We start from the raw sequence: 20,005 nt of genomic DNA, 5'->3' as shown, positions 1-20,005 counted from the left end.
CCTGCCTGCCTACTGTTCCTGCTACACCTCGTCCGCCGTCACTAGCAAGCCAAGCCACGGGTAGCGACCTGGGGGTTGCCTGCCACAGAAAGGCCATCCTGCCTAGCGGTGGGTCCTGGTGAGGACAGGTGGCCCCTTATACTTCACTCCCTGGTGCGGCTTACGCCATCGCTAGTGACGGTCCAGTGGATCCATGACTCCAGTCGTTACAATAAAACTGAGCGTCGAGTTTCATGGCTGTCCTAGCACCTTCCTCAGGCTCCTCTTCCTACTAGCTTGAGGAAGGTTCTAGTACAGCGCCGAAACGCATTGCTTGGTTTTGTTTTGTAAATAAACTTCCAGAAATATATCTTCAGTGCCCAGATCATTCATTGCGAGTCCTGCGCCAAGTCACTGCCAGACATAGTAGCATAGCTGCACTGTCCTTTGCTGCTCCCAGGCTCTCTAGCTTTAAATAGCTTTGTTGTCCTGCTGTCCTCAGAGTTGTGGATCTCTAAATAGCTTTAGGAGACTCTATACCTGATGTTCTCTATCTTTGGCGTCGAGCAATATGCCACTTGGAGATATACAACACTGGGAGCAGTGATATACAGTGTGGCTATGCTGTAGCCCCTTTTATTGATATTTTTAATGGTCACTAATAGAGATGAGCGAACCGGGTTCGGGTTCGAGTCCATCCGAACCCGAACTTTCGGCATTTGATTAGCGGGGGCTGCTGAACTTGGATAAAGCTCTAAGGCCAATGACTATATCCATGTTTTCCACATAGCCTTAGGGCTTTAACCAACTTCAGCAGCCCCCGCTAATCAAATGCTGAAAGTTCGGATTCGGATGGACTCGAGCATGCTCCAGGTTCACTCATCTCTAGTCACTAACCTTTCAAATGTCTTTTAAGAATACTATTCCATGCATGTGTACAGAAGGAATATCACTATTTCTGGCCATTATATAACTTGTATACAGGATTTTTCCTCTAATATTCAGTTTTTTTCTAAGCTAGTGGTAGGTGCCTTTATGAAGGCTCCTATTCACCATCCACACACAAAAAGGGTGGAGTTGCTCCCCTATATCTCTATAACACACCCTCAAAAGCAGCAGCTGCAGCATGGAGGACATTATAGAGCAGTAATGAGCAGTGTAGTCTGTGAATTGTGCAATGGAGTGAGGTGATTGTCTGCCAGGTCTACTAAACTTAGATTTTTTGTGGATCCCATTTATCTAGCGAGTGACGCTGGACAACTTAGTATCATTATTGGGAATGGTATGGCATTTACACACTGAAATACAACAGAGGTTACCCTAATGGGGCAAATCCTTACAATGGGTTCTAACTAGTTTCAGGCTGAAGTATTAGGGCTTCATCTACATTTCTGTCTATACCGAGCTTGCATTCATGTCCTAGACTATGATCCAGCGGTGTAGCTATAGGGGATGCAGAAAGGTTCCAAGAGCCTGTGTTCTGGGTCCCTCCAACTTCATGTTACGCCTCTGCCATGATCCCCTATGGAATCCTGTGTTATTTTTTCAACTTTAGTCTGGGTAGTTCTCGTTTTTTTATTTTTTTCCTACTGTCTGTCAACTTTTATTTTTTCGAGTTGGTTTTGACAGTGTTAATGCGTGTATGGCTACAAATATTTCAAGAAATGATATCAACCTCCCAGACTTCATTTTCTCTGCAATGTGCTCTCGCAGGATATAAAATGTGAGCCTTTGCCTTAGACACCTTGCCAGCCGCCTGCCAATGTTACCTCAAATGACATGTGACAATTTCAAAAGCCGCTGAAGAGCTAAAAAAAAAGGAATCTCTCTTCTTCATCTTTCAGGACATGTTGGGGAAAAAATGAAAAAAAGGGGAAAAGCCAATAAATGTTTCGTAAAAGACTTGATGAGCCAACAGCTAATGTTATATTTCAATAGAAGATGTCAAGTAAAAACGGAGATGGCACAGACTTTTGTACAACTAGTCCTGAGGATGAACTCTCTGTATGACTATAAGTACAGGGTGTTAAAAAGCTAAAAAAATTTAAAGTGGTAGTCCAGTTTACATTACATGATTTCTAGTTTTTGAAGAGATTTCTGGCTTAGTACTGTATATATGCCCAGTCATGTTCTAAGACTTTTAGTTGGAGTGAAATTCTGACTTGAAGGGAAAGCTAAACTTTTTAAGGGGGTGTGAGAGCTACTTTGCATATCCTTTCTTCCCAGAATTCCTATTGGAGCGGGAGTGGTCTGTAAGCCTCCATACCTCTTTATGATGCTCTCCTTAAGGAGTATCCCTTTGGTCTCACGACGATAGGCTTCTCATTAGCCAGTCAGCGCCCTGTTCTGTAATGATGAAGGGCAATAACCCCGAAACAGCTGTCTGTCTGTCGGTATTATTTCCTTTTGGAGAGGATTCTGGCTTGACACATATCTTCAGTCATGTTAGGTTTGGAGTGAATAACTGACTTAAAGGGAAAGTCACAAGAGAGCTACTTTGACTTAGCTTTCCTTCCTAGTTACTTAAAACATGACTGTCATTTGTACTTTACTCTCTAGATACAGCCAGAAGAAGTGCGAGGCAGCGCACTTCAGTCCCCATTTCAATGCAGGAGATGGGCTCTATAGACTTATAATGCAGCCCATCTCCTGTAATGAAATGGATTAAATGCTGAATTGAGGAGTGAAGCACTCTGCCTCAGGCTTCTTCTGGCCGTATCTAGAGATTAGTAGAAATATAGCCAAACCTGGTGACGTATCTGTATGACATACCTGTCAGGGCCCCAGGGAATAAAGACACAGGACAAGTGGGCCTTATGGCTAAGACCCCCCACGCTGTCCCTACCTACTTGCAGAGCAGGCCCTAAACGACCGTCCGCAACTGGGCGGCGTTCCCTACGCTGCAGTAAGTGCAAACACAAAACAAGACGAGACAAACTAACACAATAAAGAATGGTCGGCGGGCAAGGTTGGCAACAAACCGGCAGCAGAAGTACTGAGTCAGAATCCACAAGCAAAGTCGAGGTTACGAAATCCAGGTCAGAAACACTAATAAACACGGAACGGAGATACAAGGAAAAGGTACAAGGAACTATACGCAATAACAGTAAACAAGGTACACGGTGAAACAGAAACCAGAGACAATAACCAGGTAACTAGAGGACAAGGCAAGGAACACTGAGGACAAGCAAGGCACACTGAGGACTAAAGGAGACACTGAACCAAAAGACAAAGAAGGTAATAAACAAGCAAGGGATCAGGAAACCAGGAATATAGACAATCTGAGGAAAGGCAGGATCTAGCAGACAGACAAGCTGAACAATGCTATCAAGAGCACTGAGTGAAGGGAGAGGCACAGGTATAAGGGATCAGAAGTCCCGGACTCCAAGCTGATAGGTGGAGCAGGAGAAACACACAAGAAATCACAGAAAGCCAGAGGTGAGGAGACCTGTCCATCACAACACAGCAGATAACAATCAGTGAACAGACCACAGCAAGGAAGGTGCAGGGAGAACTAGGAAAACATGGACCGGAACTCAGATGACATAAGCAGAGAACACAGTAAAACCAGGAACGGATTAATGGCAAAAGCGCAGTCTTTGGCGCAGAGGTTGGATCTCCACCGCAAAGGGTGGCACTGATGCCTTTTCAGGCACGATCATGACATACCAAAAGCTTTTAGAAAGGACTTTAAAAGGAGACTGTCAGCCGACAATGCTATACATGGGAAGAAGAGTGTAATGATACCTGGTGTCTTATACAAGCAACTTGTTGCTTGATGTCTTGGCCACCACAATGGCAGGTGTCCAGGAGGTGGGCTCTTTGTGTTCGGTCCCCTAAACTTTCTGTATTTTCTAGCCCCGCTTTACAACTATGAAAGCTCTAACAGTCTTCTGATTTGAAGCCAAAGCTTTCAATCATAGCGGGAGGAGGAGCCAGTAGAGATTTGATACAAGAAGCCCGCCTTCTGGACGTTTGACATGGAACATGAACATAAAACGATGGGGGAGATTTATCAAGCAGGCTAACAGTATACATTTTCTTTATTCCCCATAGCTACCAATCAGAGTTCAGCTACCCATAACAAAGGATATACTTATTGTCCTGACTTTCTTTGTCAGGACATAACTATTATATCATTACAGTCACTTCCTCGACCTTTGTATAGCATTGTGAGTAGCACTTTAAGAGTTCCTTTAGGATCAACTAGAAATGGCTAATCTTAGTATTCCTGTTCATAACATTGGATGGGTCCTTTGAAACCAATAGGTTCATTGAGAATCTCATCTCTGGGAACAACCATATGGACCCCCATCCACTCATGATAATAATAGCGATATACACCAAGAAATGGTATCATCACCCCTGTACGGCTAACGCTGCCTCACCAATGCTCTATCTGCATCCATCTACTTTAGAATAAATAAAAGTCAAACTTAATTTAGATTATATTCATAGGGTCCTTACCCGTAATTGCACATTGCATATCGGCACCCCACTTGGGAATTTCATTATGTATTCCCATATGTTAGTTAGCTGCATACTGAATTCATTGGTATAATGTCCTCATTGGCGGAGGAAACGTTATAAAAAGCTGTGAAGATGTGCGCTTACGATATATCAGCCCCGACGCATGTTAGTAAATGGAGAAAAAAAAGTTGTGTTTCTTTCTGACAAGTGTTAACATTTGGCACGTGTTGTTTAAGAAGCAAAAAAAAAAAAAAAAAATGGGTCTGTGAAGTCGGCTGTCAGCCATTCTGACTAAAAGAGTTTGGCCAAAGTTGAGAACTTTAATATAATTTTTTTTGTTATTTTTGTATTAACAAAAAAATCAGAACAATACAATCGTCAAACATTATACCTTTATCAAAAATTACAAAACTGTTCACATATTCCACCTAATCTGACCATCCATACCAATCCTAATACTAATCTATTTTTCATGCATTTGCGTTTTTTTTCTGGCATTATTTTTACTTTATGTGTGAATGATCTTTTATGTGTGGTTTAGAGAGTTAAGCATAGCTTCTTTATTGTTTCCCATACCTGCAACAATCTATATAAAGTTTTTCCTAGCTGGATAACCCCTTTAAAAGGTCACTGTTATAGCAAAAATTTCCCTTGATTTGATAGTACAGTGTGTGCGAGCTGTAACATTTTTGTAAATTACTAAAATTACTATATTATCCATAAATGACACCTTACCCCAAAAAAACAACACTAACAAGGCTTCCAAGTGAAACAGATCACTGATCTCAGTGAGACCAGCCAAAGATACAACTGCCGGCTGCTGGTTAAAGTGCTCAATGCAGTGAAATCCTAGGTGCATTGCTCCCTGGGAAACATGAATATGCGAAAGAAGAGCCTCAATCAAGAGTCTTGAAGCACAGGACCAACTTGGTATCCCTCCGGGTTTTTCTCCCTTGTCATTACATTGACTTATAGAGCCACTTAATATGGGTGTTTTGGGGGTTTCCCTACAGGAGCCCCCCATCGGCTGGGTCCTTCCCGAAGGGATATCTGGCTAGTCCTGTTTTTCGAGACTCTTGATTGAGGCTCCATGGGCTCTTTTCTTGAATATTCATGTTTCCCAGGAAGCAGTGCACCTAGGATTTTACTGTATTGAGCGTTTTAACCAGCAGCCGGCAGTGTTATGTTTGGCTGGTTTCCCAGAGATTAGTTATCTGTTTCTCTTATGGCTCTGCTAGGCATTGCTCCCACCTAGCTAGAATCCTGCTCCACACTGATGAGGGGCAACACCCCGAAACAGTTGTCTGTGGATGGATACCTGGCCTTGGTTTTTCTCTTGTCATTACTAACACTGACTTATAGGGCCACTTAATATGGTGAGTTTGGTGGTTTTCATACAGGCTGGGGCCTTCCCAAAGGGATATCTGGATAGTCGTGTATTTTGAGACTCTTGATTGAGGCTCCACAGGCTCTTCTTTTGCATATTCAAGGCTACAAAGTGTCTACTTCTTTGCAATCCACTGCTAACTGCCTGAAAGGGGAAACCATCTCTAGTAACAGAAACAGAAAGAAAGAATACAGGAACATGTGGTGGGGTTTGGCATGAAGTGTTCTCTATCCTCCAGGACATGTGCACTGTCCATGAAAGCAGGATAAAGTGCTATCTTCTTATCTCAATAGCAGTAGCAGATCATTGCTCAGTGTAACCGCTTCTTGTTGTGCTGTTACTATGCCGTTTATAAAAGGTAAATCAAGGCTATCATCTCCTGTCAGTAGGAGCTCCCTCCACCTGCCATCTACAATAGTGAAGCATGTTAATCATTCACCAGTACAAGAATAGACTGTTCCATCCAGTGTACATTCACCATCACTAGGTCATGGCATAACAGAGAAGAGTAAGTGCTATGCTGTGATTGGCTAGAGAAGTAAGGGAGTTAGTGTGAATACTACTGCCAAACAGTTCATCTTTATTCACTTCAACAATTCCCTATTCTGGCACTTACCAAGTTCTTGCTGATGTTCACTTTTTGACTCAAGAAATTCCCACTGACCCAAGTGAAAAATTCTTTGTCAGTGAAGGTTATTAAAAATTTTAGTTTCCAGTCTGGGCTGAAAAAAACTAAGAAGCAGTACTTACCATCTGCAACCCCTTTCCACTGTGATGGTCCTAGTTGCTCACTACTTTCTGGTCGCTTCTCGACCAGTTAGTTTGAAGCTGTAATCCTTGTGACCAGTGATTGGCTGAGCAGTCACTTTCTTGACTAAAAATGTAAAAGAACTGGTAAGCAGCAGAGACTGAATGGCAATGGGTGGAGATCACAGCAGGTGAGTACTGCTTTTTTACTTTTTTAAATTCAAAATTTTAAAACTGTTGTTATAGGTCAACTCCTTTAATAAGTTATAAATACCGGACACAGATACAGTAATTGGTCCAGGAAACATTGAATCTTTTTGGTTGCCAATCACACCGATCTTATTTTTTTAGTCTAGATTCCTTTAAGGATAATCAATAGCGATGCATCCATCACTGTGTTCTCCTTCCGTCTGTTACATTTTACAGTGTTTCAGGATTCAATTTACTTTGTCTTCCCAGTCTAGATTCCAGCAGAAGAACAAAATGTGAAGTTACAGGCTTCATGTTTCTTGATCTTTGTTCCAGGGCGAAACGAAAATTCTGAAGCTGAAAAATCTTAGACCTCAGGATTATGCCAATTACAGCTGTATAGCCTCAGTGCGAAATGTCTGCAACATTCCAGACAAGATGGTGTCCTTCAAGCTTTCCAATAGAACCGGTAAGATGTTACTAATATTATATGTCTCATATAGAATGGAATGATCCTTAAAATCTGTACGAGTATTGACTCCAGGTTATTGAAAGGGGTAACAAAAAGGAATGGGGAAATGACAGCCACTAGTGCCATAATACAAGGACAAGGTTGATCACCAATTTTTTTTGTGGGGCCCCCCCCAAGTAAGGCCACTGCCACTGACTGTAAGGCAGCTGGTTAAAGGAGAACTCTGGCTAGGACCCATTTTTTCAGCAATGCCTGTGGGAGGGGGTATGTGAGAACAATAACATCTACTTACATATCCGGCTCCGCCCATGTGCCGCCATTCTGGTTCCTGGTCCCCTGCTGTGCTACGTCACATCCCAAGTCCTGTCTCAGACCTGAAACCATCAGCGACCAGAGCAGAGGTATACGGTTGGCAGTGCTAGAGTCTGGGAGGTAAGTGGATGAGCATTTTGAAAAAATGAGTCCCGGACCGTGTTTTCCTTTAAAGGAAGAGACCTACCTCTTTGTCTGCAATGGGAGTTCTGTAACCTTAAGCTCCTCCTCTTTGACCCTTTCATAAGCACCACCCCTATCCAACATTTGTCAGCATAAAACAAGCCCTTGTTTTCGACATAGGTTCAAGCCCCAGAGAAATTTATGGCATATCATGTGGGTAAGAAGGGTATACCCAATTTACAATTTCCAGTGGCATTGTGAGGGGTTCACATAGCCAAAATGGGATCATAACGAATGAACAAATAAATACAGTAAATGAATGACTGCTAACTGCAATGCAAAGATTTTCGAGACGCTACGGGTGTCGGTTTTAAATGCTAAATATTCATTTTGTTTGTAGCCAAAGTTATATTTAGCTGCATCCATCTGGAATTAATTGTTGTAAAAAGAACATTTTCATTTAAGCTGACACCATGATTAAAACCGTGTATAATTATTAATTAGATAAACCCTGGGATATGTAAGATTTGGTGCTGCGACGGTAAAGACTCCATCGATAACAGCGCACCTCTAGACAGGAGAAATGGATTCAGGTGTAGGCTAGCCCACCAAGGAGCCATTAAATCCCCCAGTTGAAAAGGGAATAGGCTGTATCCCAGAATTCCAGTTGGTACTCGGGCTGTCTCTTCCTTCCCCACGGAACGGGAAAGCATCCGGAATCAAATGCTGCAGGTTTGAGAACATTCAAGTTCGATCAAACCTGAAAAATCCCAATGTTCAATCATCTCTACTGGGGTCTAGAGGGACTCTGAACCACGCCATGGGATTCCCTTTTTTAATGAAAGTGTATTACAGGCAAGGCCAGCAGTCCTACATCTCTCACTCTCCAAGTGGCGTACACTACATAGGCCCAGATTATCTATGGTTCTCTGCCACTTCGGCCGACACAGGGGGGCTTAAGACAGGAGGGCTTCAGTGGGCCACCAAAGAGAAGGAGTGATTTGCGTTAGAAGGTAATATGGTAAAGAGGTAGTCTAGTTTGTGAGAGAAAAGGTCCATGGGGAGCAGAGGCCTCTGTCAGTGAAGGGCTATGGGGAGCAGAATGGGTGAGAGATGGGAGTTATGAAGAGCAGTCTATGTGTGAGGGGGGCACCATGGGGAACACACAAAAATGCAACAGCCCACCGCTAGAGATTAGCGAACCTGCTGAGGTTCGGGTTGTATGAACCTGAACTCTCGGCGTCTGATTCCCGCTGTCTGCCCGCTCCGTGGAGAGGGTGGACACAGACTGAGGACCGCCTGGAAAACTGGGATACAGCCATAGCCATAGGCTGTATCCCAGTTTTCTAGGCCGTCCTCAGGCTGTATCCACTCTCTCCACGGAGCGAGCAGATAGCGGGAATCGGAAGCCGAGAGTTCAGGTTCATACAAACCCGAACCTCGGCAGGTTCGCTCATCTCTACTCACCGCAATGGCAAGATACATACTCACTACAGACATGAAAATAGTTAAAAGCAGCCCCCCCCCCCCCCCCCCCCCAACTGCTAAAAAAAAATTCCTGCAAAAATAATGAAGCTTTTGGTTACCATTTGCAAACAGTGTAAACCACCCCACCAACGATAAGGTGGCCTCATGCTCCGGGTGAACCCTACACTGTACTCTGGCCTCTCCATGGCATGCAATAAGCCTATGCTCTGGGCAATCTGTGTGAATGGAAATTGTGGGATTGAGGATGGACATAAGGAGCAGTCTGTATGAGGGGGTCCAATGGGAACCCCTATGTGAGGAGGGATGATGGGGGCTTGGAACAGCAGTCTGTGTGAAAAAAAAGGGGATCATGGGAACCATGTCTCAATTCATTTTTGGGTCTAGACTATATATCCTTACGCTGGTAATCTCACACCATCTAAGTATGTCAGGAAACATCTGTAAGTGACAGTAGGATGGCTAAAATGGTGGGTTCGTATTACTATAGGGGCTAAGGATGATGGCAGAAGTAAGGGACCAAGGGGTTCCGGACAGCAAGCTCTGCCTTTGTCAGGTCATGTCAGTCTGGGTTGGATGGAGATAGGAAAAAGAAGGGAACATCTACAATCAGAGTAAACGTCACCGGCGGGATATTAGGCTCTAAATTATTTCACAGGATTATGCTGAATTAAACATCGATCACTATGTAACTTAGTTTACATGGAACTGATGAAGCCAAATATTATTATTACAATGTGATTGTAGTATGGCCGCATGATGCATCTTTCTTAATTGATCCTTAGGCTATATTCACATGGCTATGTGATCAGTAACTGTGAGGGACGCATAGTACTGCTTCCCTCCGACGGGTTTCCAATCTGTTTCAGTATGAAATATACAGCACTCATACTGACCAACAATATAGTAGAGAGAAAGACAGATGTATTGTGGTGTCAAGTCACATGTCCATCTGTCCATAAATCATTTAGTGAAAATATTAAACTATTGAAAAATACAAAAAATATTAAAAAGACATATTTTGCTGCTAAAAAGTATAACCTGTATATCGATAGAAAACAAAAGTTCGCTCAGACAATTCTTCATATGTTGCTGCACATGGTAAGAGTAACAATTCCTTCCATACTTGTTATTATCTATTCAGTCTCCTTCCCCCAGTTCCGGGCTGCTATTTTCTGCTGAAGTCACAAAAATCTGTGTGTGAGCTTTTCTCCCCCTCCTCCCCCTGCCCTTCCAAGATGGCAGGCTTTATCTGCAACTTTTTAGCTTCTTTGTAATGCTGGGAGCTGATGAACTCACTGTGATTATCCCTCCCGGCATTATAAAGTTAGAAATTGCCTCATGAGGGTTTTTGCCTTCCTCTGGATCAACACAGCAGGGTTATAGGTTGAACTTGATGGACTCTTTGTAATTTTTTAACTTATGAACTATTTAACTAAAACCTAACCAAACCAAATTCAGTCACTATGCTGTATCAGGATAGTATACACCACATATAGCAGATATTTTGTGATATTTTAAGAAGTAACCAGAGAACAGACCTCTCATTAGATATCTAATTCCTACTGATTTAGTACTGATTCAGGTAATTAGCATAAAAAATTATTACACTCACATTTAGTTCTTAAAATCTGTGTATTCTTCTCTTCCTCCCACAGAATTATGCCAGGATAAGCTATAATCCATTTAGGATTGCAAATATCTCTGGTGGTCGTTTCCTTCATAAAGTGTTGGGCCCCATCTTAGCGGCAGGTCATTCTCTTGTGTAGAAGGCGTCCTCACTCTGTAGAAGCAGGTCACTAAAGAACCCAAGTGTTCTTTAGTTCCATGATTACATCTTCAGTAATTAGAAATCCCGACACATTTCTTCTTATGATAAAGGTTCCTCAGGGGACTAAACCAATGCGTAGGCTCAGTTTTTAAGGGTCCCTAACACAAAATCCCTGCTAAAATGCACACAGTTGGAGGAGATGTGGCAATAACTCCACAGTGTGCACATCACTGATAAATCAGGAGTATCCCCCCAAAAAATCCTTAAAATGAACAGGAATATTTGCATTCAGTTTTTTATTACAATAAGTTTTACTGAATTTGAAGTGATTAAGGACACTATTATAAGGCTGTAGACATCTTAAAGAAGACCTGTATCCAAAAATGACATTTTAATGGGTAACGGTTTCGGATACATCCTTCCATTTCTGAGATGTGTGAATTTATAGATTGTCTAACAATTCAGTTATAAGTCAGATGGGCGTGAGCTTAAAGGGGTTATCCAGGATGAGAAAAAGCACAGCTACTTTCATGCAAAAACAGCACGAGCCTTTTGCCCAGATTTTTGGTTGTATTAAAATTTAGCTGTCTTGACTTCAATTAAACTGAGATGTAGCACTATTTCTGGAAGAAAGAGGCCATATTTTTTAAGCCTGGATATCCCAGTAACAGCAAAGAGGTGCCTAATCAGGACACCCTAAGTTATTTGATGGTATATCATCTTATCTTGAGGGTCCCTGTTGTTTGTGGGCACTATGTGAGTTATAGTATGTACCCAGATTACTGGTCCCTTGTCTTGATGATATCAGACACCCCTAAGTCATCAGTGGCCTCCATCGCTGGTTTTCCTGGTGCCTATGCCCAGTGTCAGACTGGGGTATCTGGGGACCACCAGAGGAAATAATCCTGGGGACCCGCAATGAAGAACCAGTAAGAAACAAAATGACAGTCAGCGTTAGTGCAGGTTCTAAAGCTGGGGCCCACCGGAGGATCCTCCTGTCCTTCAGCGGGCCAGTCCGGCACTGACTACACCGCCCTTGATACCCATTTTATGAGTCTATAACAATATCTATTCAACCATTCCAGATGACTTAAAAAAGTCCTTTAATTAACGGTAGTGTCGGACCCGGTCATGGTGTAATTATATTCTATATGTAATTATAAGCCTTTTTAACTTTCTCGCCGAACACTGTATATCAAGAGCATCTCCGGCAATCACGCTGCGTGATGAGACGATTTTGTTATTTAAACTGGATGGAGGCGGTAAATTTCTTGCTGAGATTTGTACGTATCCCGCGGTTTTAGAGTTAATTCGCTGTCATCTTGTTAGGGTGTCTGCACATTTGATATCTATTCACACTTTTTATTGCATTTGTTGTTTTCATAGAATTTTTAAGCACAAAGTCATGGAAAATTCTCCCCCCCCCCCCCCACTTAAAATCCATAGATCTCCGCTTACCAATGGTGCGAAGGCCAATAATTTGATTACCTCCATCTCCGATGAGTAGTTTGTGAATGCCGCATGCTATTTTTAATGTAGGCAATGAACAGTAGGGTTCCCAGGTAATTCCAAAGGAAATGTGGGCTTCGCTGCTGACAATGAACTCATTTGCATCTATGCCTGGTGCTTTAAATAAAGCAGTGCACTAAAATGTAATGTAAAGCAATGGGGGGAGATGAAGAGTGACGGGTATTTTATTGGTATTCCCATAGTGGCCCATGCTAACAAACGCTACTAGGCAAGACAACCCCTTCATACATTGGCCTGATGGGCATCACAGGCCCAGTTTCATAAATGCAATGCAATATCAGGTCTGTCAAAGCAAGAGTGGCTGTTTTTTAGCAGCTCTCTAACCTGGTTGATAGCAGGGGTGACTAAGTAGATCCAAATATCGTAAGAGAGTACATGAAAGGGAGTTATCTAGTGAAGTGAATGGAGCTGAACTGTAATACCACACACAACTTGAGGACAAGGGTGGTGCTGTTTCTGGAATATATTTACTGATGCCTGTTTCCAGCTTGTCAAACCTATTAAAGGTCATGACCCTCTCTCAGTAAGTGTAAACACTGTGTAAGACACATTATCTAAATGAGTTCCTTGTATGAAAAACTCCTTTTCTTAACTTATGTAAGAGAAAGGTAAGGTTGGCCACATCTGTAATACATCATCTGTAGTTCCATACTTGAGCTCTAGCTGACAGATTTCCTTTAAGGGGGTTCTCCAACTTTAGAAATACATGGCCACTTTCTCCCAGAGACAGCACAACTCTTGTCTCTAATTTGGAATGGGGTTTGCAAGTCAGTTTCATTGAAGTGAATGGAGCTTAGTTGCAAACCACACCTGGACTGGAGACAAGAGTGGTGCTGTCCCTGGAATAAAGTCACCATGTTTTTCTAACGCTGGAGAACCCCTTTAACGTCCTCCACAGTAGTGGTTTGAAGGGTCTAATGATATAACCTTGTGAAGCAACATCTAACTGTTGGGCTCTCTTTATGCGGTCCATGATGGCGGGCTCTGTGTGGTGTACTTCCAGCTGCCGCTGCAGTTCCTCTATTGTCCTCTAGGGCAAATGCATGCCTGCCTTATCAGATTTAGTGTCAGTGTGCACTGCATTATTTATCCGCCACATATCCTGTTTGTCCAACACCTATTTAAAGCTGATTTATTAATTTCTTCTTGCCTGAGCATCGTTGGTTCACTGTATTCCTACAAAAAGGGTTTTGCAGTATTAACTTTGCTGCATTTCATGACCTTTGCCTGTTCCTCAGACTCTATTTACCTGCTTGACCCCATTCTTTACTGCTAGCCTCTCCTATTGCTTATCCAGACCTAAGTAGCCTTTTCTGACCTTCCACCTGTTTTAAATATGTCTATGCCTCCTCCAAGGTACCATTTTAATTCCTCCTGTTAAAGGGGAAGTCCGGCAATTAAAAAAAAAAAAAAAAATCAGCTGGCAGGAGCAGGGGGGAACATAATAAACAATCACTACCTACCTCTCCCCATACCTGCAAAGCTCCTTATCACAGGCTCAGGGACACCCATCAGAAGGTATGTACCCCCAACAAGTTATGTTGTTGTCACAACTCGGGGGGGAAATACCAGACCCAGCCAATGTATTGCCCCATTAGTCAATCAGTGACTGTAGCGGTGTCCCGCCCCAGTCACCGACTGGCTGCACGGGCAGTCCATCAACCGGATCATGGCGTTGCAGCTGAAGGAGATACTGGAGCTCGGCAAGAGTCCCAGGGTTGGAGAGGGAGACCTGAAAAGGCACAAGGAGAGGTAAGTAATGATTGTTTATTATGTTGACAATTTTTTAAATCACCAGACCTCTTTTTTTAACAACCCGATCTGTTGACTTTGTCTTTAGCTCCTGATTCTATGGTTCCTCAAAACAGTCAGATTCCTAGGACCAGCCGCTACCCACATCGGGACCACACTTGTGAAGCAAGTGGGTGTTCTCTAGCAACAGAAGTCCATCTTCTGCATCCTGGAGCGGATAAAAGTTGAAGACCTAGTGGGCACTTAGACCCATGACCCAAAGTCAAACCAGTTCCATCACACAGTGGGTTCACACCCATTGCCCATTACACAACATTAATCTACAAAAACAAACCTGTAAATTTTCCTCATTTCTAAAAGGAACAATCACAGATAACGCATCCTGATATCTCAATGACTCATAAAAACGACTGCAGGATCTGTACATTGTGACCACTACGACATAATAGCAGCGTTCAAATATTTGCATGGGCTTTATTGACCTGAATTTTAGAACGTAATCTTTTTAATGCTCCTCTCTTATATAACAATGGCTATGCCAAGGATGAAGTTAAAATAATCAAAATAGCACAGAACACATCCGTACAAAGGACTCGGCAGTCAGATAATACAATTGCTCAAGGTCATAATCTTTCTAATACAATACTGCAGAATCTTAGCCCGGAGAATTAAATCTCTCTGCTGCAGTGTTTAAACTATCGCTTGTGAAATGAACATGTTAATGATTCAAGGGAAGATGCCGGAATTACCGTAATGTCTTCGCTTAGTGGAGAAAACTACTCACAAGGACCAACAATGAAATGGTGTCAATGTAATTTATATGTGACAAATGCATTGGGTGTCACCGAAGGCAAATATAACAGGCTCATCGATTTTTAATTATGAATTCATTATAAAGGGGTTTCCCGATAATGGCAGTATGTAACCGGGAGGTAAATCCATAAGGTAAGCTTTTTTTCTTGTGGAATCTACAAGTCAATGATAATCTGCTACTTAACCCCATAGCACGGAAACAAAATATAATAAATTGGGCGCAAAGCAAAAATCCAATATCGGTTCATTTTCCTTGTGTTGGTTCTCGAATAGAAGGATATCGTATCTCACGGATCGTTTCCCCTTCCTTTGTTGGATAATGTTTGGTCCATCTCTTAAATCTTCTTATGGGCCAGTGGCAAAGAAGAGTGAAAATCAGTTCTGAAGTTTTAGAAGTTTTGGAACAAAGTGAATCGGAAATTTTTGGGAGTCATCCCACATGAATTACAATCTCGAGCTTAGAAGAAGAATCATGTGCTTTTAGGTCTGAATCGAACTTGAAACAAATTTTACGAATTTACTTGTCATTTGTTTTATGGTACTGATGCTTAATGGAAGCATGAATTTAACTGAAAGGAAATTTTTGAAGGTAGGATTTACTCTTTTGGAAACCAATGAATTTCGGCTTTTTGAGATTGACCACAATTCAACTCCAACCATTTTTATGTATAAAGAATTCAGGCCCCAAAATTGGTTTTGGCTTCAAGATTTATTGAGATAATTTATCTTCTCTGGAATTGAGAAACATGTTGTTTTGTTCAGATACTTACAGTTTACTTGTTGAGCTAGCTGTTTCTTTACTCCTTGCGCCAAACTGATCTTTTTTTGGATTATAACTTAAACTGCTATCAACTCCTTACACCATGTGCTTCAGTTAAACCCAGGAACAGCTCCAGTCCCACTGCCGCTTCCTGGTCTGAGCTGTGGCTTGAGACGTGACATCTCAAGGAAACTCAGCCATTCAACGGTCATAGCGGGGTCCTGCAGCTCAGACCAGGAAGTGGCAGCGGGACGGGAGAATGGGGCGGTGCAATCCGGGACCCGGCACTGGAATCGGGGAGGTAAGTGACTGGCGGCATCTATATCCACCCCCTCTCCAGCCATACACTAAAAATACACCTAGCCTGGAGTACCCTTTTAAGTGCTGTTGTGCTCATAGCACAACACCACTAGGTGAGTCATTCCTTCACCTTCTACAACGCTACTACTTTTATAATGAGAAACATGCAATTCTTGTAAAAATTCTGTTCACAATGTTCGTAATTTTTTACCGCAAAATTCACGAACTTCGTGAACTGAAATTAATGAATCTATTCTTACCTGTCCGCGCTCCACTGGTGTCTTCAGCTGCCACCAGCCTGCTCAGGCAATCACTGACTGAGGGACTAAGTCATGGACAAAGATTGGCTGAGCACGCTTTCACTCTAGAGATACAAGAATGACAGCTTGCTCAGCCAGTAGTAGAGAAATCCACGGCACTCAGTAGTATGCAGAAGTGATAGTTTATTTTACAGTGATAGACATAAAGTGTATACTCCGACCAATATATAAAGAATTATGCAATGGAGACCATAAATAAAGCAAAGCAAGCTTTCGGCCCTTCCCGGACCTTCCTCAGGCTAATGGATCTCTGTAGGGAATAGACATGGTATAAATAAAAGACATACGAGATATCCGGGGTATACATAAACAGAAGTACAAGCAATTGGACATAGGGGACGAACTAAAAATGATGACATAAGGGCATATTTACATGGGTAGTATAGTCGTATGCAGAGGAAAAAGTTTAAGACTGCTAGCATAGAGCAAATGAGCTGCAGGGGGTAACTAGAGCAAACCTAGTTTGGATACATAATAAAGTTAGGATACAAAATAAAATAAAGTGGGGAGTGGATCAACGGAGGTAAGTAACTGATATACATATATGAGAGGTGATGAGTATAGAGGGGAAACAATATAGGGAAGTAGTGAGTAAGGAAGAGAGACACTATAGGGAAGTATAGAGTACAGAGGGGAAGCAGTATAGGGAAGCAGCGAGTACAGAGGGAAAATAGGGGAAATAGTCCAAAAAACTACAAACAGAGCCGAGTAAGGCAATGGGGAAGAGATGACATAGATAAGTCAGAGGGGAATAGCAGAGGTCACAAAACAACAGCAACAACAAGATAAGATAAAGATATGAAATCAAGGAGGGATGGAGATGTGGAGCTGGGGAGCGCCGCTTAGTGAGCCCAACTTACCGCACATATGAGACTGGTAGGGGTCAGGTGGAGTGTGGGTTGTGGCGGCGGTGCGCGCTTAAAAAGCCGCACTTCCGGGGTCACGTGGTCGTGCGCTCAGTCACGTGACTCTACGTCATGTCACGTGGTGGCGCGCACGCAGCGTCATAGGGGAAGGACGAGACTCGAGATGGGGGCGGGTATGTGGTGCGGTCACGTGACAGCGCATCCTGCCACGTGATCGCGCGTCACGGCGTGTCATAGGGGAAGGACGAGACTAGAGATGGGGGCGGGTATGTGGTACGGTCATGTGACATCGCATCCTGCCACGTGATCGCGCATCATGGCGTGAACAGGAAGTGGGGAAGAGGAAGGAGGCGGGGTAGACAGTGGTGTGTAGTGTAACTGGACTAAGGGCAAAAGTATGGGCAAAAGGCGGAAATGTGCAGAAATGTGTGTGGAGACAAAAATTGGGGATATGAGTAGGTATGAGGATAAAACTAGCTTGGAAGATAAAATGAATGTAGATGAAGAGTCATATGATGCATAAGAACCTATATGAATAGGACAAATAGTGTGGTATATATCGGGGGATGAGATATATATGGGTGGAGATATAAAGAGGGGAAAGAACAGGGAAAAACATAGGGTAAAGGGTAAAGAGGGGGAGTGATAAGCATGGAGTCAGATGGAAACTAGTATGGGAAAAAAAACAACACAGGGGAACAAAAGACTGGTGCACAGGGAGTGGACACAGACAGTTACCATAGTTACCATCTCAGTATATATGGAGAAATCATAGGAATGCATTCTAACCCTAAGGGGATATAATGGGAATGAAGTTAATACACAGTACATGGTAAACAATGGATAGTCAATCAAGAGAGCCTAAAGGTGAAAATACTATAATATGTCCAGATGTTTAAATGTTGTATACTCTATCATATGCTCTATTTAAACCTTGTGGCTCAATGGTTTGTAACGTGTGTATCCAGAATGCTTCCCTCCGTTTGAGAAGTTCCACTCTATTGCCCCCTCTCCTGGGTTGTACGACATGTTCAAGGACCTGGAAGCGTAGTTGGGCTATGGTGTGGCCCATTGTGTGGAAATGTGCGGGAATGGGGAGTAGTAGGTTTTTGCAGCGTATGGTAGACTTGTGTTTAGAGATTCGGTCTCGGATACGCTGTGTGGTTTCACCAACGTATCCGAGGCCGCAGGGGCATTTGATCAGGTACACCACAAAGTTGGAATCACAGGTGTGGTAGCCTTGTATCGGGAATCGTTTGCCTGTAAGGGGATGTGAAAAATGCTCGCCCCTGGTGATGGCTGAGCACTGTGCACATCGAAGACAAGGGAATGTACCCTTCTTGGGGGGACCCAAGAAACGTTGTCTTTTCGTGTTGAAGCTACCAATATCCGCACGTACCAAATGGTCTCTTAGATTTCTTTCCCGTTTGTGACACACCCTGGGGTGGGACTGGAATTCCTCGACCTTAGGAAAAGCATTTTTCAATATGGGCCAATGTTTGCGAATTATACCCACTAGCTTAGGGCTACTAGGGTGATATTTGTGTATGAAAGGTAGGCGTGGTGTATTACGGGTCTCGGATCTAGGGGAGGATGTTGTGTTGGAAAGGACCCTATCAGGGTAGCCGCGTTCTCGGAATTTTTGGGCCATTTCTTCTAGCCTGTTGTCTCGGGTAAGGGGGTCACTGACGATACGGTTTACACGGCTATACTGGGAAATTGGTAAGGATTTTTTTACGTTCGGTGGGTGGTTGCTGGAAAAATGTAGGAGATTATTTCTATCAGTTGGTTTACGATATAGGTCTATGTGGAGATTGCCTGCTAGATCTTTAAATACTGTGGTATCCAAGAAGTCTATGGAACTAGAACTATGGTGTATCGTAAATTGAAGTTCTGGAAAGATAGAGTTGATGTGTGTGTGGAAGTCAAGTAGTGAGTCGATGTCACCCCGCCATATGCAGAAAATATCATCTATATAGCGATGCCATGTGTGGGCATGTTCTTGAAAAGAATAATGATTGTAAATGTGATCGTTTTCGAAGCGATCCATATAGATGTTTGCATACGGGGGGGCAACATTCGACCCCATGGCCGTGCCCTGAATCTGTAAATACAGTTGATCACCAAACATGAAAAAATTATTGTACAAGATCATGTGTAGCATTTCCAAGCAGTATTCTTGCTGACTAGGGGTCAGCAAAGCTAGCTTGCTCAGCCAATCACTGGCCACGGTGCTGTCCCTAAGTCAGTGATTGCCTGAGCGGGCAGGAAGCGTTTGAAGACATGGAAGAGGACACCTGAGAAGCATGGACAGGTAAATAAACCTTATTATTATTATTTAATTTTGTTTTGCAAATTTTGGTAACGAATTTGGCAAAAATTAGCTTTGTTCATCTCTAATTATGATATTACCCTATTGTGCTCCTGTTCTCTCTTTTCTAGAAACTGCTGCATGACACTAATGGGCTTTGCTAGTATTCAATAGGGTTCAACCTCTCAGTCCCCCACCAATTAGGACGATGAAGGATCTGCTGCACTCTAGCGAGCCTCACATCCCATCATGATTGATAAAGACATATATAAAATATGGTGGGCATGAATAGTGGTCCCGTTGTTTGTTAATATTGAGGGTCCGCTATGGGAAAGGAAGACAAAGCCAATTTAGGAAAAGTTAGAGTTTTTCTATTACATGACATAAGAGGGCAGGGAACACTCCTCCACACAAGCCT

General features: G+C 42.9%; 1 protein-coding gene across 4 annotated transcripts in view; it reads left to right on the top strand.

The window, feature by feature from the left end:
- MDGA2 (MAM domain containing glycosylphosphatidylinositol anchor 2) overlaps positions 1–20,005 on the top strand; it is a 414,191-nt gene that overhangs the window by 261,700 nt on the left and 132,486 nt on the right. For 3 of the 4 annotated variants that reach the window (XM_069949265.1, XM_069949264.1, XM_069949266.1), the window contains exon 5: positions 7,109–7,241. In XM_069949265.1, coding sequence (XP_069805366.1) covers positions 7,109–7,241 — 133 coding nt within the window. Of the gene's footprint in view, positions 1–7,108; positions 7,242–18,066; positions 18,144–20,005 lie in introns of those variants that run through there. The other variant, XM_069949267.1, reaches the window with a different exon arrangement.

This window comes from Dendropsophus ebraccatus, chromosome 13 (assembly GCF_027789765.1).
Source record: "Dendropsophus ebraccatus isolate aDenEbr1 chromosome 13, aDenEbr1.pat, whole genome shotgun sequence".
Classification (NCBI taxonomy): domain Eukaryota; kingdom Metazoa; phylum Chordata; class Amphibia; order Anura; family Hylidae; genus Dendropsophus; species Dendropsophus ebraccatus.
This window is presented reverse-complemented; position numbering and strand designations above follow the sequence as displayed.